The sequence below is a fragment of the Eulemur rufifrons genome, chromosome 10 (assembly GCF_041146395.1).
Source record: "Eulemur rufifrons isolate Redbay chromosome 10, OSU_ERuf_1, whole genome shotgun sequence".
Classification (NCBI taxonomy): domain Eukaryota; kingdom Metazoa; phylum Chordata; class Mammalia; order Primates; family Lemuridae; genus Eulemur; species Eulemur rufifrons.
This window is the reverse complement of record NC_090992.1, coordinates 13,537,464-13,561,327: the sequence shown is the minus strand read 5'-3', so window position 1 is coordinate 13,561,327 and position 23,864 is coordinate 13,537,464. Positions and strand designations below refer to the sequence as shown.

The window sequence follows — 23,864 nt, the reverse complement described above, 5'->3', positions numbered from 1 at the left end:
AAAACAAACCTACGTATTTTTAAAAGTATACTTGTGGGATTATGCCAAACATCAGTGGTGCCTATCTGTGCAGGGGAAGGCATGAAAAGGAGTGGGGATTGAGGATGAAGTGAAAAAGTCCAACAAAGCAAGAAACGGGGCTTGCACGGTCCAACGATGATCCCGTGCCCTGAACCGAGGAGTCTGAAGGACACAACCTGCACCCAAGGTTCCCCAGCAGGGAGGGAGGAGAGAAGGCGGATTACACTTCCATACCAAGGGGATTGAGATCACAACCTCGGCTGTACCCTGGGGCCATCTGAGGAGCCCTAAGAAATCTGAATGCCTGGAAGCCACCCCTCGAGGCTCTGATTTTTTATTTTTTTGAGACAGGGTCTCCCTCTGTCCCCCAGGCTGGAGTGCAGTGGCCCTATCACAGCTTACTGCAACTGCGAACTCCTAGGCTCAAGCCATCCTCTTGTCTTAGCCTCCCGAGTAGCTGGGACTACAGGTATGTGCCACCATGCTCAGCTAAGGTTTATATTTTTTGTAAAAACAGGGTCTTGCTATGTTGTCTAGGCTGGTCTTGAATTCCTGGGCTCAAGTGATCCTCTTGGTTTGGCCTTCCAAAGTGCTGAAATTACAGGCATGAGCCACTGTGCCCGGCCCCTGGGGTTCTGAGTTTACTGGTCTGGGGACAGCCTGGGCAGTGGGTTTCAGAGCTCCCCAGGTGAGCACAACATATAGCCAAGGCTGAGAACCACCGATGTGAATACAGACACACTGGCTCCCAGTCCTGGCTCTGCCGCTGGCAATCTTGGTGGTTCTAGGCTAGTCACTTTTCTAAAACAGGCACCCCCGGCCCCAGAGAGGCAGTGTTCTATGGGGCAGCTGGGCACCCATGCAGGAAGATGCAGGCTGGGCACATGATTCCACCAGGCAAAAAAAAAAAAAAAAAAAGTAAGTCCTATGAATCTCTTTTTCTTTCTGAGACTTAACTTTGGCTCAAGTTCTAGGGCAAATAAAGTGCACCCCTGTCCCACAAGATGGGGAGGATGCTTCCCAGGCCAGGGGTGCCAGATAAAATAAAGGATGCCCAGTTACATTTTAATTTCAGATAAATAAATTTTTTTCCACATAAGTATGTCCCAAATATTACATGGGAAATACTTATACTAAAAAATTTTCGTTGTTTATCTGAAATTCAAACTACTAGGTGTCCTGTATTTTATTTGCTACATTTGATGACCCTACCCAGATGCTGCTTTCGTTTGTTGGTTTTCAGGCTTTATCCAGTGGGGTCTGATTGCAGTGAGGGAGGCATGGGGAGTCCCAGGGATTTTTCAATTCTGGAATTTCACAGCTGAGAGGCTGTAAAGGAACCATGTCACCTCCTTGCTCCTTGCAAAGGAAAGGAACAACATGGACACTGGCTGCCTTTTATGTATCCATTTGGTATCTTGGACACCACCCTCGAGAAACCAAGTTCTCCCAGGAATTAGGAGATTTCTCGTAGGAATTCTGAGATTCTCATGTTGCCTTGTCCTATGCTGACAATAGCAGGGTACTTGTTGCCTGTATTTAAAACCATATTAAGTTATGACTGCTTAGTTTCTTATTTTTATTATAATTTTTCTTTCCTGACTTATAAATCATTGTTAACTTGGGAAGGAGAAAAAAAAAGAAAGAAAAATCACCCATAATCCCTTTACCCAGATGTAACCAATGTCACTTGCTTTTCCCCTGGGAAGGAAACAAATGTTTATTGAGCCTCAATCACAAGCCAGCAATTTCTCCTCCATTATCTCCCATGACCTTTGGAAAGGAAAGTAACTTTATTGCTCTTGCTGGCTGTAAAAGCAATACAAGCTCCTTACGTATATATTTTTAAAAATGGTAGCTCACAGATATAAAGAAGGTAGTGAAATTCACCCATCTCATTACTCAAACATGGAATTCCTTCTAATTTTATTTCCCCCTTTTATATATTTTTGTGAACATTTTTGCTGTAGTACCTGTGCCAGGTACTTCCCATTAGTTATTGAATCTCAGGAATAACCTGCACATGAGGAAACTGAGGCTGTCTGCCTGCTGTACTGATGTTCCAGCGGACTCTGCCTCTCCCTCCCTGGAACATTCTAAAGTTCAGTAAGGGTTTGCTGATTAAGAGAATGTGGGGGAAGTGTCCATGCCTCCTCACAGATTTTTTTCAGTCTCATTAAGTCATCAAAGGCTGCTTCCAATTTGTATTTTTAAAAAATCCTAATCTACTTGTGCTGATTATGGAGTGGCTGTGATTTCTTGGCCGTTACTCAAAGACACGGGCTGTGAATGAGCAGGTGAATGAGGCGGGATTGCTTCCCTGCTCCACAGGAATTAAGCCTCCCAAAGAGTGACGGGAGACCTAGGAGGTTTTAGAAATCTGCATTTCATGGAAGTAAAATATCAAAACCTTTCATGAAAAAGAGCATGAGGGGACACGGTTAAAATGCCCAAGTAAAGCCCCAGCTTGGAGGGTGGGCAGCTATTCACAATCTGGTCTGTCTAAGCCTGGTATTTGGACATGTGCTCCAGCCCACTTGCAAACAGGGAGAGATTCTTATTTCTCAGCTGTTATTTCTTGAGTGTCTGCTCTGTGCCAGGTCTTGTGCTGCATTCTTTTCACATATCATCTCATGGAAGCCTGCCAACAATCTCATAAGGTGGGTGCTATCATGAACCTATTTTACAGATGAAAAAACTGCAACACAGAAAGGTTCAGTTCCCTGGCCACAGCCACACAGCTGGCAAGTGGAAAGCCAGGTCTATAGCAGAGGTCCATGAGATCCACCTCTCTGCCTTGACCACACAGAAGTTCTGCTGCCTTCCTACGCCTGGGGCTAAGGGCATAGCTTGAATGCATGACTCTTCTGTCCCTGCCCAATGGCAGGGTGGTGACTGGGGGCATGCAGGAGAGCAAGGAGCCCAGGCCAGGGATTTACCAAAAGATGCAGGACTGAAAAACCAGAAACAGCCCAAACATTCAGATATGCAAACTGCGATAATCCGTATCATGGACCACTACTCAGTGGTAAACAGAATAAACCAGTGATACACACAGCAACGACGTGGATGAATCTCAAAAAAATATCATGCTGAAAGAAGCCAGACACGAAGGCATAGATACTGTCTGATCCCATTTATATAAGGTTCGAAACCAGGCAAAACTAACCTAATCTATGGTGGAAAATCAGAACAGTGGCTACCTCTGAGGCTGTGGGGAGTTGACTCAGAAGAGGAAGGCAGAGATTTTCTGGGGTTATGGACAGGTGCCTGAAGCTTGCCAAACCCACCAACCTTTAGATCTACGCATTTCATCACAGGGGAGTTACATTGAGAGCTGTGTCCAGACACCCTGAGAAACTTGCTGTCCCTTTACCCCCCCATAAATCGAGGCTGGGCTGGTTCAGGTGCTATCAGTAGGTTCAAGGGTGGAGGGCTCCAGCAGACAGCAGATCAGAGGTGGCCACGGGCGGGGAGGAGGGGACGACAGAGAGCGGCTGCTTAATGGGTAGGGGTTTCCCTTTGGGGTGATGAAATGTTTTAGAACTAAAGGTGATGGCTGTCAACTGTATACCACCCATGTGCATACTTTAAAATGGTTACTTTTCTGTTACGTGAATTTTACCTCAATTTTTAAAAAAGTAAAAAGAAAAGTCTCACCACGAGGGCAGCAGACTTCTGTGCTCACAAGTGCTGGGCATCAGGATTTCAGCAGCAGTGGCCGCCACCCCTGTGAGGACTGGTCCCACTCGCCTGCCTCCCAGGACCCTGAGCCCATTACCAGTGGGCCGTTTTTGGTTGTTTTTTCTTTTACTTTAGTTTTTTTAAGGGGTGGGGGGTTGTAAGGAGTGGTGTTCAGTTGCCTTGTTTTTGTTGAAACACAGTCTCCCTTTGTCACCCTGGGTAGAGTGCAGTGGCATCATTGTAGCTCACTGCAACCTCCAACTCCTGGGCTCTAAGTAATCCTTCTGCTTCAGCCTTTCGGGTAGCTGGGACTACAGGTGTGCACTGAAACGCCTGGCTGGGTTTTTTTTTCTTTTTTTCTTTTTAGTAGAGATGGGGTCTCACTCTTGCTCAGGCTAGTCTCGAACTCCTGAGCTCAAGTGATCCTCCTGCCTTGGCCTCCCAGAGTGCTAGGATTACAGGCGTGAGCCACCGTGCCTGGCCTGTTTTTTTTTTTTTTTTGAGAAGGATCTTGCTCTGTTGCCCAGGCTGGAGTGCAGTGGTGCAATCATAGCTCACTGCAGCCTCAAACTCCTGGCCCCAAGCGATGATCCTCCCTCCCCGGCCTCCCAAAGTGCTGGGATTACAGGCATGAGCCACCGCACCCAGCCTGGGGTTTGATACATCTGACTGCTCACTGCCTGCAGGTACTCACGGGTGTGATCAGAGGTTACTTTTGACTGCTGGGTAAATGAGCGACTCAGTGTACAAGTGGAAGTGTGAGTAAATGGAGTGAAGGAGTGAGCAAATGAATAAATGCCTGTGCAAATGAATTAATTAATGAATAACGGAGCAAATAAACAAGGAAGTGAAGGGGAATCAGTGAGTGAGTGAACCTGGGCCAGTTCGACCCGTGTGGGTTCCCGTCCTGGCTTTGCAACGCTAACCATCTAACCTCTCGCCATGCCTCAGTGTTCTCTTCTGTAAACCGGGTCGGCCCGTGGTTGTGATACATAAATGAGTTAAGATGCTTAAAGTGCTTAGCACGCGCCTGGCCAAGCGCGTCCACCGTTCAGTGGCTGTGAATACTAAAGAAACGCCCATCCTCGCACACGGGGCACCTCTGCCCGGTCCCGAGCAGGGCCCCGCGACCTACCGAGGAGCTGCACCTCGTCGGTGATGCCGTAGACGTCGATGAGCGCCCAGAGCGGGCCGCCCACGGCCACGCCGCAGTGGAAGAGCACGGGCTCGCCGTCGTTGACGCTGTAGAAGACACGGCCGTGGCGGTCCGCCCAGTAGGCCAGCACGGTGTCACGCAGCGCCAGGTTCTCGGGCAGCGCCTTGGCCCAGTAGCCGGGCCGCGTCACCAGGTCGGGGCAGGCGTACTTGGGGATGTCCTGGGCGCTCATGAGCGACGGGTCGTGCGCCGTGAAGCCGAAGCGCAGCGCGCCGCTCCAGCCCGGGCGCACGGCCACCAGGCGCAGCCGCACCTGCTCGTACAGCCGGATGGGCCGCTGGGTGAACGTGACGCCGTTGCAGAAGCTGTTGCGCCGTGTGGCCCGGCGCGAGTGGCCGTCCAGCCGCACGTTCTTGCCCTTGGCCTGCGTGTGGAAGCGCGGCGCCTCGCCCAGGACCTGGCGCCGCTCCGGGCCGGGGCCGCAGCACGGCCGGGTGGCCAGCAGGCGCGCCGGCGGGCTCGAGTCTGCGGGAGAGACAGGCAGGACGGTTAGAACTGATTGGTCTTTTAATAAAGTCATTTTCATTTTAAATTCTCTTTTAATTAGACCGGCAAATGATAAACTTGAGAAGGCTCCAGGCTAGACCAAAGCCACAGCAAAATCACTATACCAATTTCACAGATGAGCAAACCAAGGCGGTGGGGGTGTGTGTGTGTGTGTGTGTGTGTGTATGATGAAGCACCAGAGGTGTTTCAGTGTCAGATGGGCCAACACCAGTGAAATTGTCTCCCCAGCCAGCAGGGGTCAAATGACTTCTCCATCTCCATCAAACCCCTCCAAATCTGGAAGGGCCTCCCCAGGCCACCTCTGGGCTGCGGAGTCCCTCCAAAGGCAACAGGGGCCATGGGTTCTTGGGCGGGGGGGTGGTGGTGAAGGTCTTTGGCTGCTGTTTGCTGTGCAAGTTTTATTCAAAAGCAAGGCAGTAAGGCAACAGAAACCGCATTCTCTTGGGATCCCCAAGGTAGCCTGCATCCCAGCTCTCCGGCAATTCTTGGCTAGGTGATACGGGAGGGAACCTGTCATTTCTCTAGCTTGTTTTCTTGCCTGTAAAATGGAGACATTACTTACACAGCTGCTAGACGGTTATGTGGATGAAGCCCCTAGATTCACAGAATACCTGGCACAAAGTATATGCTAACAGGCCACTAATAAGATACTACTGAGGTTCCAAAGCAAATCCAAGCCAGGACTCTGTGACCCACAGGAAACGAAGGTATTCCTTATGAGCAAGGTTGGCTTTTCTAGAATGCACACTTTGCGGGTTCATTTCTAAGGAAATGCTGCTCTGAAAGACCTCGGGAATCCATGGGTGGTCTTTCAAAGGATCTGGCCACGGGTCACAAACCCAGGTGGGCCAATGAGTGGGAGTCGTCATCTTGCCCTGCCTTTCCTCCTCCCATCCCCCGGCTGTTCTTGGGAGGCTCTGGCAGCCTGGGAGGCGGCAAGGTGGGTGACAACTGCAGGAGCCTCTGCTGCTGGTTCACAACAGTAGCTGAATACAATTTTCATGGCAAATTCTCATAAACGGCAGGCCGCCTGGGGCCCACAGTGGGAAAAACGGTGACCCCAGGGACTGAGGGACCACTCCTCCCACACCCAGCCACAGGGTGCGCTGTGCTCTGGGCACATCAGGGGGTGGAGGTGGGAAGTTCAATTAATATGAGGCTGACGGGAGCCAGGGCAGGACAAAATGAAGAGGGAGAGGCAATGAGGAGGCAGACAAGCCACGCGCCCCTCCCAGCCCCAGGAAAAGGAAGCCCCACTCGCCAAGGCGGGAGGTCGTGCAGGGAAGCCGGAGGCCCCGCTCCCAGCAGAAGCCACTGAGCCACAGAAGACAAAACACATTACAGAGAACAACGCAGCCAGGGAAGGCGGGCAGAGGGAGGCGTTCTTAGGATTTCTGGGGAGGGGCTCTCTGATGGGTGATTTTGAGCAGAGACCCGAAGGAGGCGACTGGAGTGAACCATGAGGGCGCCTGGGGGAGGATCATTCCAGGCAGCGGGTACAGCAAGTACAAAGGCCCTGAGGTGGGACTGTGCTGGTGAGGCTGAGAAATGACAAGGAAGCCAGCGCAGCCCGATGGTGTAAGCATGTGGGGGTGTGGAAGGAAATAAGATTGGGGGTGGGGGGCGAGCCTATAGTAGTTGCTTCTTCTTCAACCATTTTACTCCGACTGCGCTGAGCCCTTATTGAAGGTTTACAGCAGAGAAGTGGTAGGACTGCTCAGGCCACTGGGGGGTGGGGGTGGGGGGCCGCTGGGGTGGGCAAGGAAGCTGGCGGCTCCAGCAACGCTACTGGGTTATTCCAGGGCAGAGACGACGGTGGATCAGATGGGGGGGTACCAGTAAAGGTGGTGAGAGGGGTCAGATTCTGGATATGATTTAAAGGTAGTAGAGATTTGGAGGCTTTAATTTGTCTTTGCAGAAAGAAAAAACATTCAGTATACTTGCTTTGGGTGTTTAAACTACAATCAATAGATAAAACAAATCTTAAAAGACCCATTGGTTCTATGACAGACACGTGAAGGGGACGCAGGGCAGTGGCAAGGAAGGGCAGGGACTATCACACGTGGGGCCCGGAGGGCAGGCGCTTGTCCATGTCAGCTCAGATAATTGTAGACTTCTCAGCTAGAAGCACGTTTTTGTCTTGTTTTGTTTTGAGACAGGGTCTCATTCTGACTAGAGTGCAATGGTGTCATCCTGGCTAGAGGTCAGTGGTGTCATCATAGCTCACTGCAACCTCAAACTCCTGGGCTCAAGTGATCCTCCTGCCTCAGTCTCCCAAGTAACTGGGACTACAGGCGCGCACCACCATGCCCGGCTAATTTTTTTCTATTTTTGTAGAGACCGGGTCTCCCTCTTGCTCAGGCTGGTCTCAAACCCCTGGCCTCAGGTAATCCTCCTGCCTTGGCCTCCCAGAGTGCTAGGATTATAGGTGTGAGCCATCGCACCTGGCCCCTCTTTTGCATTTAAGCCTGGTTGAGCTGGGGTTTTCATACTTGCAACCAAAAATGTCCCGACTGGTAGAATCACCATGCATTCAGACGCTTCCTCTGGGCTGATTGTTTGCCACGCATTTCCTCATTTAATCCTCACAATATCCCCATGAGGTAAAGACTACTGTTATCCATCCCATTATGGATGAAGAAATGGAGTTTCAGAGAGGTCACGTCACCTGCCCAAAGTCACACAGCGGGTTTAGCTAAGGACAGTGCTGGGATTAAAACCAGGTTTGTGTGATCTCCAGATCCGTTTTTTAAACCATTTTACCATAGTCTCTCTGTCTTTTAGGAACAAACACAGGATGGATAGAAGGGCTGGGCCACAGGCCTCTGATGTAGGAGAGGGAGGCAAGAGGCTGCCCCTGACTCCCCAAGCCCCTGGGCAGGCCTGCTGGGCGCTGGACTGGGACAGGAGGCCAGCAGACAAAATGTTCACCCTGCTGCTCGTTCAGTCATTCACTCACTCATCCTTCCTGCAGATCACACACATCCTGCCCTCGTGGAGATCTGAGCCTCTCTGCATCAGACACGCAGCCAAACACACAAGGACAACAGGCATGATCAAGACCACCTAGGCAACAGCACTGGGGGCTGCAAGGGCCTGGAGGAAGGCCCAGACTCAGCTAGGGGCTGGAGTAGTGGTGATGCCACCGAGCCAGGTCTGGAGGGCGGAGAGGGAGAAGAGGGGAATGCTAGGGGCAGGGGCGAGGGGACGCTGGAGTCGGTGGGAGAGTGAAGTATTATAACATGGCCGGCACGGAGACGGTGTGTGAAGCTGGGCAGCCACTGTCTTGCAGGGGCGAGGGGCGAGGGTGCTGCAAAGGTCAGAAGAACCAGATGGGGAGGCCCCGAATGCCAGCCCAAGAGGCTCAGACGGCACGGCATAGGCAAGAGGGAGCTACGACAGGGTTTCCAGCAAAGCAGGGCCACGGCCAGGCCTGTTGGGAAGGGGCCCCCAAGGAGGCGAGGTGGTGGCCACAGAGCCAGGCTGCAGGCCACCTCGGGAGCCACAGGGAGAAAGGAGGGCCGGCTGGAGAGCTGGTTCAGAAGGACAAACCCCAGACTGGGGGGTGGGTGTGGGGGAAACGCCGCTGCGGTATGAGCCATCGGCAGAGGCAGCCAGGGACAGCAGCAGCCTGTGTTCTCCACACACGCTGTGGCCTTGCACGCAGCACTCAACTTGGGGCCGCAGCTTCTGCCAGTGCCCGACAGGCCAAGGCCCCTCCAGCTGGCGAATCCCCGGGAGACATTAAATATGACCACAGATCAAAAGCCCTTCTGAGCGCCAACATCCACGGCCACCCTTATTTGATTATTTTTATCTCCCCTCCCCATCCCTGTTGTGTTTTCCAACCGTATCTCTCAATCAGAGAGTTTCTTTGCAAAATGGCTCGGGAATCCTCGGCAGATGTTCTCCAAGAGGGGCCTGGCGGTTCGAGGAATGCTGGAGAGGGGAGAAATACTGCCTTGTTACGCTAAGGGGACGTTTCCTGCAAAACCAACTATATGTTAGGATGAAATGCAGCCAAGCAACCAGCTACGTTTACATATTTGTTTAATCTTGATTATATGATTTGACTTCCTTCAGGGAATGAGGGATAAACACTCATTTCACCCCCCCAGAGGCCAGAGCCCTGATGAGAGATAAAGAAAACCAGAGTGAAAAAGTTTGAGAGGATGTGTTATTTATACAAATTGAAGATGCTTAAAATGAAAGAACAATAAGCAATCTCCAAATTGTACACCAGCATCTGCTTTTAGCTCGGTTCAGGGAAAGTGGTTCCTCCAGGGAACAGAGGATTGTGGAGGTGGGTTCAAAGGGCTTTGCAGATCATCCTGGTTTAGAGATGTCCCTGGAAACCCTGAACTTAATCATTTGAATTGCTGCAATAAAAACAATGGCCACATCGCAGCAAGACTGGGAAAGAGGAGAAAATCCACGCCCTGCTGTACCTCCCCACCGTCACACCCTAGCGCGACCTGCATTCTGCGTAGTTCCAGCCCTGATCTCACCTGAGAGCCGCGGGTCGTGCCCTCCATACGCCACGCCTTGTGCTGCGTGTTTTCCAATATTTTCCACGTGTGATTGCAGCTAATTCTCAGAACCAATCTTCACCGACAAGATCCATCTCCATTTTCCAAGGGTGCACACCCAATTTTGCACCCTGCCTTTTCTTCCCCAACTCAACATTACATGAAAAGCATTTCCCCACATGGCTCCCCTGCCTTCACTGTGCTTGTTTCAGGGCTGCAGAATAGTCCATCAAGGGCCCAAATGTCCCTCACGTTCTTCTCCTGGTGATCACAGCTCAGTCTGCCAGCACAGAAGTCCTCACTCCGCCGCTGGCACCAGGACCAGATTCAAATGGACACCCCATCACAGGTGAAAAAACAAACAAGCAAACAAACCTTCTGCTGAGAAGAGGCCCCCAAACCACACCAGGGACCAAACCCCTGGCCTCTCATGAAAGATAAGGAAGCAACGCCCCAACTCTGAATGTGTGGGCAGAGACTTGGGGGGGTGGCGGCTGTGGAGGGTTGGAGAGGAGGGCTGCTGCCCAGCCTGGGGCAAGTCTTTCTGAACTGCTCCCTTTCTGGGCAGCTCCTTGGTTTATTTCATGGCTCTGGTTGAAAGCCTGTGCTTTGCTATGCTTAATCTGCAGGCCTTTGAGCAAGTCACTGCAGCTCCCAATGCTGTAGCTCTGCCACCTGCAAATGGTGTGACCTCAGACCCCATCTTAGGCTGCTGGTAGGTGATGAGAGCACAGAAAGGTCCCAGCAGACATCCTGGAACATAGTAGGTGCACAATAAATGGCCATTCTCTTCCCCATGGGGAACATCAAGTTCGACCGCTGGGGAAGTCCCTCACCTCCACCTGGGGTCTCCTCCTACATCAGGGGTCTATGACCCAGGCCTTCTATCCATCCCAAAAGGCAAAGAGATGATGGTAAAATGGTTAAAAAGACGGGTCTGGAGATTACACTGTGTTTTTTACTTCTAAATCACAATTTGATAGGTGGTTAAAAAAGAGCACAGGCTTAGTGTCAGACTGACCTGGGTTTGAATTCTGGTTTTGTCATTTATTGGCTGTGTGATACTGGGATCCATGCTTAACTTCTCTGTTTCCCCCTCCCCCCACCAGACCTAGAAAACTAGTTAAAGTCATCTCACCCTGCAAGATTGTTGTGATGATGACACAAGGCAGCTCATCAGACACAGTGCGCTGCATACAGTAGGTGCTCATTAAACACTCTGGTCTCTTCCTTTAATCATTTCCTTTAGTTCCTTTGGCTAGGAAAGGTTTGTTCCTGGGTCAGAGACACCTACCTGTGGCAGCTGGGGAAATATATTCCGAAATGTTTGTCCCATGGAGGGCTCGTGACCTAGGCCAGGAAAAACCTCTTAAAAACCCTGGGGTTGCTTTGCTTGATGTCCAAGGACAGAGGCCTATTTTTAAGTAATCCCAGCAACAACCCAAATGTACTCTGTGCTATCCCCTGAATGATCCTCACTCATGTCCCCAGCCTGGCCCTTCCTTTGATCTAAAAGGAGTCCAAGGAAATGGCAGTAACTGCCAGGGGGGTGGCAGGAAGCAACAGCTCCACTGCTCTGGCCCTGAGATGCCGCATCCCATGTGTTGGCACTCAGCAGATTCCTCTCCACCAGCATGGGGGATTGCCAATGGGGAGAATGGTCTATTCTACCCCCTCCTTTGAACAAGAGGATTTCACTGGAGTTTTACTGAGCCCCTACTGTATGCTGGGCACATGCCTTTTTTTTTTATTTGGTTTAATCTTCAGGACAACCCTGCAGAGTAGGTTTTAGCATTTTTACTTTCCAGATGAGGAAACTGAGGGTCTCAGAGGACCAGGCTCACATCCTTTCTTCCACCCTACCTCTTTCTCAAGGCAGCTGCCATAACCTTTGGATTGGGGTAGGTGGTCATGGACCTTGTTAAGAGCAACAAAAGCTGTAGAGGTCTTTCTCCCCAGAAACATACCCACAACCTATGCATGCAATTTGACGGTCAAAGTTCAGGGGCCTCCTAGACCCTTATAACACCCATCCTTGGATTGTGGACCTTCACTGAGAAATCTCTGGTTCAAGCGACGTTTGCCCAAGTCCAAAATGCAAACCAACACTGTTGGCAGTAGGAAGCAACACGGTGTGTGTGTGTGTGTGTGTGTGTGTGCGTGTGCGTGTGTATTGCTTTAGAGAGAGGAAAAGGCAAGGCTGGTATGTGGCAAGGCTTCCCGCCACACCAAGAGGGGGAAAGGCTATTGGTCTCCTTTGGCAACAGAGTGTGCCTTTTCCATTGGCTGGTTTAAAAATGGGCTAGAAAAAAAATAACCAACCCTTCCTCACCTCTGCCAAATGGGGCAGTGACAGGCACCCAGGAGACAGAAGCCAGCTTACTGGGACTTTGTTCTTTGTTTCAGAAGCCTGGTTGGCCACCCAGGATGGAAACCACCACCCTGCTCCCCCCTACTTTGCTTTGCAAACAAAACCCATCAACAGCTGCAAGGACACCCTGAGCTGGAGGTCACAGGATGCTGCTTAGAAGGAGAAAAGCCCACTCCACCCAGGCCTAAGTGGCAGCCCTCGTAGCTTGAGTGGGCTCTGATGCGAGAGTTCCCGGGGGGTGAGGTCATCCCGACACCCCCCTCCCACACACACACAAAGCATGTTCAGCCAGAGCTGGGATTTCCATGCTGGCTCCAACCCTGTGTTGGGCCCCTTGACCGAGGTCTCTTCTTGATAAAGGGACCCAGGAAACTCCAACTTCAGAGGCGCCGGCTCCCAGGGTTAGGGCTCACTGCAGTGAGGGGTGGGAGGATGTGCCCTCATTCCTTCTCAAGTGCATCACTTCCTCCTCCAGCTGACATTTGCAGAGCATCACTCTGTGCCAGGGCCTGCGCTGGCTGCAGGGGACCATGCCCTGACAGGCCACACACCGTCCCTGCCCCCTTGAGCGGACAGACCCATCACTGCACAGCTTTGCAGGGGAGCCACTCTGCAGACTGAGGACGGAGGGCCGGAAGGGTGGTAAAGGATGGGAAGTGTGTTTCAGGCGGAAGGAACAGCACCAACAAAGGCCTGGAGGTGAGAATAAGCTAAGTGTACTGGCGAATGCAGAGCAGAAGGGTGAGGGGAGGGTGGAGAGGGAGTCAGGGGCTGTATCACAAAGGGTCTTAAAGGCCATGCAGAGGAGGCCAGAGTCCTCAAGAAGGCTCCGGGGATACCGAAGGCTTTGGAGCAGGGAAGAACGCCCCCGTGGATCGACCTCTCTGAAGAATGAGATTCGAACCCTGGGCCTTCTTTTCTTCCCTGTCAAAATGGCCCAGCATAGCAGGAGTGAGAAGAGCAGCCCAGGATTTGAATGTCTCTTCCAACTGCCAACACAGTCCCACCCCTCTGGGCCTGCTTCTCCTCCTGGCAGCCCCTGGCAGCTGCCCGCTGCTTGGCTGGCCAAGTCTGCCAAGCCTGCCGCTCCTCCTCTCTGCCTTGACAGCCACTCCCCCGCCGGGGTGCCCAGAAGCCTGGCTGCTCCCAGCCTCAGCCCCAGGTGAGCACCTGCAGGGCCCCAAAGCGTGGAAACTTTTTGGAACAAGAGATCCACCGGCCCAGGAGCCCCTGAGCCATTCCGTTCTGGCTCCTGGAGCGGAGGAAATGCTCTTCACAAGCCCAGCAGCTGGGCGAAACGTTTGCTGGCCCATCCTGACCTGCAGGGAAAAAAAAGCTAGACTATATCTAATACAAGTAGCTTAAGCCACCTTCTGGCACAGAGGGTGAGCAGTGCCCGGGCTCGGTCTCAGGAAGGAAGCCACACGGGGGGTGGGGGAGGGGTGGCAGTAGATGTCATCAATCAGCTTGTTTTGAGCTGCTCAAAGGCCACAGTTTGGCGGAACTTGGGATGAACAATAAGCAAAGCATCTAAAAAAGGAAGCGGTGACTGATGACAGCGGGGCGGGGGGCGGGGGGACGGGGGTTGGGGGAGAGTGGAGCCCCAGTGCTGAATCCCTGAGCTCTGAAAAAGAATTGGGGGGGGGGCCTGATGGGAGAGGCAGACCTCCTGGGGGTGATGGCCCCCACCCAGAGGACCTCGAGGGGTCCTCCCGACAGCACTGGAGGAGGTGACTGCTACCAGACCCGCTGCCAGTGAGGACAGAGGCTCCCAGAAGTTGGGAGCGCCGCCCACAGCCAGGAAGTGGCATTTGAACCCACACCAGCCTGGTTCCCGCGGCTGGGAAGACGATGCTGTGGCTGCTTTGGACAAAGTCTAAGTGTCATCCCTGCAGGGAAGGAGCAGAGCACAGTGCCTGGCACACAGTAGGTCAACGATATCTGTTCCTTCCCTGCCATGTCTGGCCCCGAGGGCCCCCAGAAGTGGCTCCCGTGCGTGTCTTCCACTCCGCAGCCCTGTCTGGAGACGCAGCCTTCCCGTCCCTCCCTGTCACCCACCCTGCTGCGCTTCTGCCAAATGCCCGAGGAGGGCAGGTGAGTGTGGACCAAGGATGCCACCCAAGAGGTACAGGGATACGCGCTGGGAAGAGAAAGTCTCCATCCTTCATGCCCCAAGCTCTGACGATCTGGAGGTCCTGGGCTTGCTGGGGCTTCTCTATCCCCCTGAGCCCATTCTACAGATGGCGACATTGAGCCCAGAGAGGGGAAAAGGCTGGCCTGAGATCACAATGCAAGTCAAGGGCGAGGTCAGGATTCGACTCAGATCTGAATCCAAAGACCACGCGTGCTCTTGGCCATCATGCGGAGTCGCCTCCCTAGCCAACCAGCAGTTACTTTCTCTCACAGGGACCTGAGAGGTTGTGGCACTGCAGGACTGTTTAAAGTGGGCCTCTTGCACAGGTCAGTTTTTGGAGGACAGATTCCTTGCCTCCAAGGAAGAAAGGCCATGGCCACTTATGGAGTCCCCACCTTATGCTGGGCTTAGACTTCTCATGGCGTCTCCAATGTATTCCTCATCGAAACCCCACGAGGGAGGGAGGGACTGCCATTCTCCCCATCCTAAAGAGGAGGAAATGGAGGCACAGAGAGGGAAAGTGACTTGCCCAGGGTCACACAGCTTAGCGATGGTGGGACTGAGATTCAAACCCTGGAATGCCTCCAAAATCAATCCTCTTTCCACCACCTCTCTTGAGAGTCCAGCCAGAGGCCCAGTCTGTAACTGCTGTGTGATCCCGTGCAAGGCTCTAGTCCGCCAACTGGGGGGCGGGACGCAGTGATTCCCAGCACTCTCTGGTCCTGGGAACAGAGCCCGGGGGTGACCTGTCTGCAGGGATGGAGTTCTGGGCCGTACCCTGGAGACATGGAAATTCCACTCTGCCTTCTTCTGCCCTTGAACGCCCCTAACCTTGAGGGCAGGGAAGCTCTTCTGGGAAGGGAAGATCTGCCTGTCTGTAGTGGAAACTTACTGGGCGGACCTGGCTACGGAGACGCTGGACGCACGTGTGCCCACCCATCTCCTAAATCCACCATCCTGGCGGCAAAATGAAAGGAACACATACCCAAGGGATATCATTGTGATATAAACAATGTGTAATGTTGAAGATATAAACAAAATACACTTTTAAATAGCTGTGGGCATTCTGCCGAGTACCCATACGGCCTGAGACACCTCCACCCCACCCAATTCCCTGAATGGCTTAGTCACGAACGAACTTTCCTTTACTGCCCAGAGGGGAGGCAGGAGACCAGCTCTGGGCTGCCCCGAGTCTTGGTAACAAGAATGGAAGAAAGGGTCAGGGTGGGCAGGGCCTGCTGTCTAAGGATGGCTATCCCAAACCCCGCTCAGAAACACCTGCCACCAAGTCTGAAAATGTGCAGAGGCTGGGAGGTCAGCAGGAGGGATGAGACCCAGGCTGAGGCAGGTGGCTTCACTGTTCTGTGTCTCAGTGTCCTGATCTATAAAATGGGTCACCCCCGCCCCCCCATGCAGAACTAGCAGGAGGACGGCCCAAGTGACAGGTGTGAAGGGCTCCACGGAAGTTCAGCAGATGGGTGCTGGAACTCGCTCCCCGGAAGACCTTAGGGTCAAAGGCGCCTCTGGATAGTGCATCCAGGACCCACTGTGTCCTCCCAACGCCTCTGCAATAGCAGGTCCAGTCTCAGCTGCGCTAGACTCCAGTACCACTCCAGTAACAGGCCTTCCTCCCTGCTTTCCACTCCCCGACAGCTACCACAGTTAGAAAGTTCTTCCTTTGACTGAACTCAAATCTGCTTCACGTGATGTCTACACACTGATCATGTCTGCATTCGGTTCACAGTGCCCTGCCCCATCAGGTCTGCAGGCGGCTCTCAGGCCCCAGCAGTCCCCAGGCTATGTTGCTGGGGATTCTTCGGTCCCTCGGGGATGACATGGCCTTCACTTTGCTGTCCAGAGAGCCCTCAGGACATCAGCCCTCCCTGACCTGCCTTGGCAGGGGGCCGGAGATCCACACACCAGATCTTGAGGAATACCAGCCGGGGTCCCCGGTGGTGAACCTACAGGCTGAGAATGCCCCACCCTGCCGCCTAGGGGTGGGATGTGAGATACACAACCAAAGAACTAGGTGAGCAACTAAAAATTAATCTTCCAGTATTTCTAAATGCTCAGTGATTTCTGTTGAATACTATGAAAGCTTCCAGTGCAAATGGGAAATGCCCCCCACCTGACCCTGCAGGCTTCTCTTCCACAGCGACATTGCTTCCCTCTAGCCGGAATCATGTTGGACAACTTGAGCTATGTGCCCTTGGGCAAGATACTTTCCCTCTCTGTGCTTCTGTTCTCTCAGCAGTTACATGGCATTAATAATAGTAGCTATCTCATAGGGCTTTGTCCTGAGAGTTAAATGCATGTACCTGCTTAGAACAGTGTCTGGCACAGTGGGCTCCGTGATACAAGTTAGTGGTTATTATTATTCTTTTGTGCCTGTCTCCCTTGGGAGCATCAGATCCCGGGCTCAGCATGGAGCAGGGGCTCCTTCGCCCAGTGAATACATAATCACAACAGGTGCTGCGTGTGAGCACTTAGTATCCGCCAGACACTTTGCACGCCTGAGCGGTCACATCATTATCCCCTTTCTGTAGAAGAGGAAACTAAGGCTTGGAGAGGTCAAGTCTAGCTAGTAAGGGGCAGCCCCAGGGAGGCAGGACCCCAGCCTGTGGGGCTACCAACTCACAACGATGGCACAGTGTGGGCACAGGATGCTCCTCAGGTGCAGGAAAGACGCAGTCCAGGATGACAAAGGCTCTCGTCCTGGCCTGTGCCCTTGCTGGCTGACTGGTGGGGGCTGCCTGGAGCTCTGGTGGGAAGGGCCTGTGAGCAGCCAGGGTGCAGGGGAAGATGTCTGGAGTCTGTTAGGGACAGGTGCAGGTTGACAGCACTGACCACAGGAAAAGGGGGGGCGCGGGCAAAAATGAGGAGGCCAGTGAACATTTAGAACCAAACCTACAACAGCAGGAACTTGAGGTTAGGCAATTTCCCGGCCAGGAACATGGGTAGAAACTAGGAGATCATGTCCAAGGGTGACTTTTCCCCCATTAACATACATTAGCATAGTAAAAATCACACCCACCAGGGCCATGACAGTTTACAAATGCCATGGCAACCCCTGGAGGTTACCCTATGAGGATAAAATTGGGGAGGGCCCTTAGCTCTAAGAACTCTCCACCATTTTCCCAGGAAAATAATGACTATTTGCCCACCATTTAGCACATTATAAGGTGTAGACATAAAAGCAGAAATGTGGTAAAACCCAGGGTCTTCTCCACTCTCAGAGATGGACCCATTTGCCCTCAGGAAATGTACTTATGCTTTCTATACTGAAAGCCTGCAATAAAAACTGCTGGTGTGGAAATGCCAAGTGCCTGTCATCTCTCCATCACACTGGCCCTGCTTGTGATTTTTCCAAGCCAGGAGCCAAAGAACCGGGCTAACACCCCTCAGAAAAATCAACCCTGATATGCCAGTGGGGGCTGGCAGTGGCGGAGCTTGGGTCAGTGTTTACCAGGCAGACACCCGAGTCCCAGTCTGGCAGGAGGAAGGGGTACAGAGCTCAAGTTCACCCCTTCTCCTCTAGTGTGAGATTCCCAGAGCCCACATTTCAGCTACGGAGTCCTCAGGCTTAGGGTGAGGTGGGCTGGGGACGGGGAACAGACCTCTTCCAGGTGCAGCTTCATTTTGGTGGCCGTTGGTAGAAGTAATTCATCTTCGGAGGGCACAGAGGGTGACCTGCGAGAAGGGTGGAGGCTCGGGGGCTCAGCATGAGGATGGGGGGCTGCAGCATGTGAGACAGAAGTGCCCCAAGATGCCCCACAGTGGAGGGGAAGGGGCTCAGAACCCCTCAGGCCTGGGATCCATGCCATGCTGCCACTTCCTGGCTGCCCGACCCTGGGCAGGTCTTGTCACCCCTCTGAACCTCAGTTTCCTCCTCTGCGACATGAGGAGATGACCTCTGGAAGCCTGGCCCTGACAGTTTTGATGGGGTGAAACAGATAAAGGGCCCGGCATGGGGCGAGCATGCCGAGGCTTTGACCACGCCGCCTCGCGGTGAGCGCTCGCTACCTGTAGGGCTGCGACCTTGCGTCCCCCCTCTTCCCTCCCTGCTTTAGGCTCTAACCACACACATGGCTTCTGGGCTTCTATTTTGAGCCCTCAGAGAGCACCATAAGTACAGAAAGCGCTTTAGTCCAAAAGAGGGACAGAGCCGACTCTCTCCGTGGGGAAGATTAAACAGCCTGTTCCAAGCGGCCTTGTGGTCCAGCCCAGGGAAAATGCTGCGCCCCTGCCGGCAAACACGGTGCATTAGCCCGGCGGGGAGTGTGGCAGCTGAGAAACGCAAGCCTCCGGACTGCGGCCGGCCTGCCACAACCTCCCGCCCCCGGCCCAGCCCCTGCCGCTGGGCTGTCCCCATCACTGTGACCCCACATGCCATCCCCACTTGCACTGGGACCCCCAGAACTCTGCAGCTCCCCATATGTGTGTGCCCTCCCTCCTTTCAGGCACATGGAGCCCGAGGCCTGTAACAGCCTTTCCCATTCCCTTCCCCTAGCATATGTCTCTTTTTTCTGGTCTCAGTGAGACACAGCACAACTCCTCCAGGAAGCCTTCCTTGCCTCCTTCTCTGGGCTCCAACAACACCCTGAGCTCTCCCTCCGCCAATTACTGTAAACACTGTGTCCTTGTTGGTCTCTCCCACTGGAACTTGAGTCCCTAAACCCACGCCATGTTTCCTGGCCCAGCACAGAGCCTGGCCTGGAGGTTTGGTGAACACATGGAAATTGTAAATGAACCTGCCAGGCAGATTCTTGTCATCCGCAATCAGGTGTCCAGGACAGCGCCCAAGGACCGCTTGGAAACTGCTGTCAGTGCACATGAACAGGGTGCCCCCGATCCAGCCCCTGGATTCAAGGCTTGTGGTCACCAGGGGCAGGGCTTTCAAGGCAAGGAATGAAGGGCACCTGCCAGCCAGCCTAGGGACTCCAGGGGCAGGCCTGAGGCCTGCCTTCCCATGGCAGCAACAATAACCACGACAGTTACCATCCCAGGCACGTGCCAAATGCTCACCTCTATTCTCACCACCAGCAAATGTGAAGGCGCTACCCCTAGCCTCCCTGTTTCATGGTAAGGAAACTGAGGCATGAAGAGGTCATGCCAGTGGGAACTGGCTGAGCTGACATTTGAATCCAGGCAGCCTGACTCTAAGATCTGAGTTCTACACCGTAACCCCAGCCCTCCACTGCTGTAGGCCCACGGCCTTCCAACGCTCAACCTGTCTGGCTGCAAGCCACGGAGAGAAATACATTTGACACTGTGACACACACACAGACACACATGCACCCAAAACTGAGACAAATGCTTATGAAGCAAAATATTCTTTCTACATGAATGCACCCAATATTTTATTCTATTCTATTCTATTTCATTAAAGAATTGTGGTTTTTTTTTGTTTGTTTTGTTTTTGAGACAGAGTCTCACTCCATTGCCCTGAGTACAGTGCAGTGGCATCAGCCTAGCTCACAGCAACCTCAAACTGCTGAGCTCAAGCAATCCTTCTGCCTCAGCCTCCCAAGTAGCTGGGACTACAGGTGCGCACCTCCATGCCCGGCTAATTTTTTCTATTTTTAGTAGAGACGAGGTCTCGCTCTTGCTCAGGCTGGTCTCGAACTCCTGAGCTCAAGCTATCCTCCTGCCTGGGGCTCCCAGAGTTCTGGGATTACAGGTGTGAGACTCCGCCTAGTCGTGACCCACAGTACTTGGTCTGGTGGCCAGGCCTTGTTTGGGGCGTTGGGCTCTGACCCCTCTCTCTGGGGCGCAGGGTAGTAGTGCCTTGTGCCCCTCAGTGATGTAACCCACTAGGTGCCCCACTCTGTTCGAACATGTGGGCCCCTTCCACTAGGGCCAGCGCCATGAGGGCAGCCAGCGGCTGTGCCTTGCGTTCATGGCTGCACCACCCATGAAGGTGCCCAACAAATCAATGAAGATGCACACTCTGGAAAATGCAGAGCAGGGCAGACCCCAGGGTCACCCCAGCCTGGGTATGTGGCACAGGTTGACCAAGCCACAGAAGGCCTTAAAGGCAGGCAGACGGAGATGACATTTGGGTAGGGGCAGGCTGACTTCCTGAATGTCAGCTGGACTTTCCTTCAGATGTCACCTCCTCCAGGAAGCCTTTCCTTACTCTGAAAGCCAGGGGAGAGAGAAAGAGAGAAGCGGGCAGAGGTGGCAATAGGAAGAGGTTAAAAACAGAAGAAGGCCCTAGTTCCTTCTGCCTCCAAATTCACCTCAAGCAACTTCTCCACTGTTCCTGCAGACTGGACAGACTCCCTGCCCCTTCTCCTTTCCACTGATGGGGAAGACCACTCCACTCCCACCATCCCCGCTGCGGCATCCCTGCAGGCCACCACTAAGGAGCCTTGGCTAGTCAGGCCCCTGACCATGTGCTCACAGCCATGGAGGTTTCAGGGCCATTGGAGGAAATACTGTCACTCCGACAGGCTCAGCACAGGTTCTAAAAGATTCTTAGCAGCCTGGTGGGAGGGAGGCAGGTAGGGCGAGATTGGCAAGGAAAGCCCAACTCAGCTTTGAATTGGGACTGGGCGAAGCAGGAAGAAAGGGGAGCATCACTTGCAGGGCCGTGCATGCAGCTGGAAGGAGAGTGACAAAGCTCACTCTTCCCAAGAGCTGAGAAAGTCCAGATCCAGGGAGCATCACCACCCACCGCTCAGAGGGGAAGCCAGGGAGTGGCACGGCTGACCACGTGGGCCCCGCGCCCACGGGGCTCCTTCCCCGGGTCAGACAGAGCAGGGGAGGGGTCTGAGTGTCTGGGGCAGGCACAGGTGCTCCCCGCGGGATGCAGCATTTGCAGACTGTCCGTCCAGGTTCTTCCCTTGCACCATGTGTGCCTTTGGCCTTTACCTGCCTCAGCCTCCATTTGCTGCCCGTCAAATGGGAATAAATAGCCCCTCTAAATGGTGGTCACGTAGAATAGATTCTGTGGGTAAAGCCCTTGGCCAGGGCTTGGAACAGAGCAGAGTCAACAGGCTTTCCTCACTCCAAAGTGCCCGGTTATCGAGCTAACCCTAAAAAGCCGTTGGCCTGGCCAAACGTGGGCCAACTTAATGATTAAACCCAACCTGCAGTTTGAATTTAGGCTCTCTCCAACCAGAACTAAGGGGAGCTGCAGAGGCGCGGAGGGAAGGGGTTGGAACGTGCTGGTGGGAGAAGTGGAAGAGTCCCTTCCCCCATCCCGGAATGTTGCCCTCCCCTATTCCCACCTGTTCACACTCTTTTTTCCCCTTACAAAAGCCAGATTAAGGCTAATGGAGTCGAGAGGGACGGACCATGTGGCATTGGGAATCAGACAGATCTCAGTCTTCCAAGCTGAGCTCTGTCACTGCCTGCCCGTGTGCCAAGTGTCTTGCCTCAGTCTCCTCATCTGTACCGTGGAGGAGAATGGCATCTTACTCTGCAGGACTGTTTGCAACTGGAAAGAGAACAGGGAGAGCAGACGGCAGGAGCTTAGCAGATGCGAGGTCCTGTGCTGACCCCTGCGTGCTTTTGTTTAAAGGGCATTTGTCTGAATATGCTGATGCACTTTCCAAGAGCTGCTATGGGGCTTTCTGGAAACCCATCATAAAGAATAGCATTTCCTTATTGTACCCTGTGACATGCCATGTGCATGATGGGGCACCCAATAAATGTTATCTGCTGCATGTCAGAGAAAGAATGCAGGACTTTGGAGCTAAATAAACCTGGATTTCAATCCCGGTTCTGCCAACTGGATGAGCCATGTGGGCTGGGACGAGCCACTATACCTCTGATCCTTGGTTTCTCATCTGTAAAATGGGGATAATCCCTACATTGAAGGGCCGTTGGGAGAATTAAATTCATTCATTCATGCAACATATATTTACTGAACATTTACTATGAACTAGCCACTGCTGTAGGTGCTGAACATATAGCAGTGAAGGAAACAGACAAAACCTGCTTGAGGAGCCAGACGAGCACCAGCTGACTACACACACAGCATGTCATGTAAGGAGAAACATAAAGCAGGGTCAAGGGGGGGAGGGCTGGGGCCAGGACAGTGGCAGGACCCACACTGGAGCAGCGACCAGAAGGAGGCTGTCGGCAGCCACAGGCAGGTCCAGGGAAGAATGTTCCAGGCAGAGAGATCAGCAAGTGCAGGAGCCTTAAGGAGAAGTGCACTTGGCGTGGAAAGGAGCCACATATGCAGGAAGCCTGGCATGGAATCCAGGTGCTCGGCAAATGCCAGCTCTCTATTTCAAGTCCCGCAGAACGAACCCCACGCATGTGTCCTTTTCCTGAGAATGAAAGTACAAGGATTCAACAGGGCAAGACTGTGCCAAGTGTTCTTTCGGTCTCCGATTCAGGCAACATTTGAGCTCCACCACCGGTTTTTGAGCCCCTGCCAGGCATCAGGCTCTGGGATGGGCAACCAGGGATCCAAGATGATCGAGACATGGGCTCTGTCCTCAGGGAACCCTGAGGAGAGTCATGGAGACGGACAAAAGCAATGTGATGTGCTGGATGAACAAGCAGGGACTTAAGGAGGTATCCAGGTAGCAGAGCAAAGGATGAGACTATGGGTGGTCAGGGAAGGCTTCCTGGAGGAAGTGACAACTGAACTGGATTTTGGAAGATGGACTAGACAAGAAAAAGATACTCTGGGCGTGGGGATCACCACATGCTGAGCACAGAGGTGTAAAAATGGCATAGTGTGTGCAACAAACTGATTACAGGCAAGTCACAAAACAATAAACAGTCCTTCATATTCTTGGCATCTGCCACCTGATGTGGCTCAGGAATTCCAGTTCTGTGCCTATCTACAGCCTCAATGCAAGCTTCAGGCCCCAGAGAGTCTGAATTTCCCACACTTAGACACTGCAGTGGGGAACCGACTGTAACCCCAGGCTCCCAGCCTAGGGTGGCCCAGTCCACAGAGCGAGGGCTGAAAGGAATGAAGACTACATAAATCTCCAGCTATATTTAGCCTGCCTGGCGTGTGTCTGTCCCTTTATCCACCCCAAGGCTGACCCACACGTGGCAGAATGACTTTTTTACTAAAACAGCATAAACATTTCTTAATTAAGAAATTGAACAAAGGGGCCTCAGCCCGGTGTCTTTGTGGCTAGGAGAACATCTGCTGCCGTATTTGCCAACATCCTTGGATACCTCCTCTCTGGTGGGGGGGTTCTCCCCCATGCGGGTAGTAGCCACGTCCACGGGAGGTAAAGCCCACCCTCCAGTAAGCAGACCTGGGTTCGAAACCCACCTCTACCACAGACTAGTTGGTGACTCTGTGCTCGTGACTCTCTGAGAATTTCAAGGTTCGAGTGCCCTAAAGTTGCCCAGAGGCTTACAAAGCAGGAGTTGGCTCCTCTTCCACAGCCGGCCTCAGGAATCCGGCGCTCGGCAGCG

At 53.1% G+C, this 23,864-nt stretch overlaps 1 protein-coding gene across 1 annotated transcript in view; it reads right to left on the bottom strand.

Annotated features, from left to right (window-relative positions):
* The window catches only part of NEURL1B (neuralized E3 ubiquitin protein ligase 1B), a 31,975-nt gene extending 11,644 nt beyond the window's left edge, over positions 1-20,331 (bottom strand). Inside the window, exons 1-5 of the mRNA XM_069483996.1 lie at positions 20,277-20,331; positions 19,214-19,355; positions 18,080-18,152; positions 17,101-17,275; positions 4,841-5,386 (exon numbers count right to left, since the gene is read on the bottom strand). Of these exons, the coding sequence (XP_069340097.1) occupies positions 4,841-5,386; positions 17,101-17,275; positions 18,080-18,152; positions 19,214-19,355; positions 20,277-20,331 (991 nt within the window). The remainder of the gene's footprint in view (positions 1-4,840; positions 5,387-17,100; positions 17,276-18,079; positions 18,153-19,213; positions 19,356-20,276) is intronic.
* Between the last annotated feature and the right edge of the window lie 3,533 nt (positions 20,332-23,864).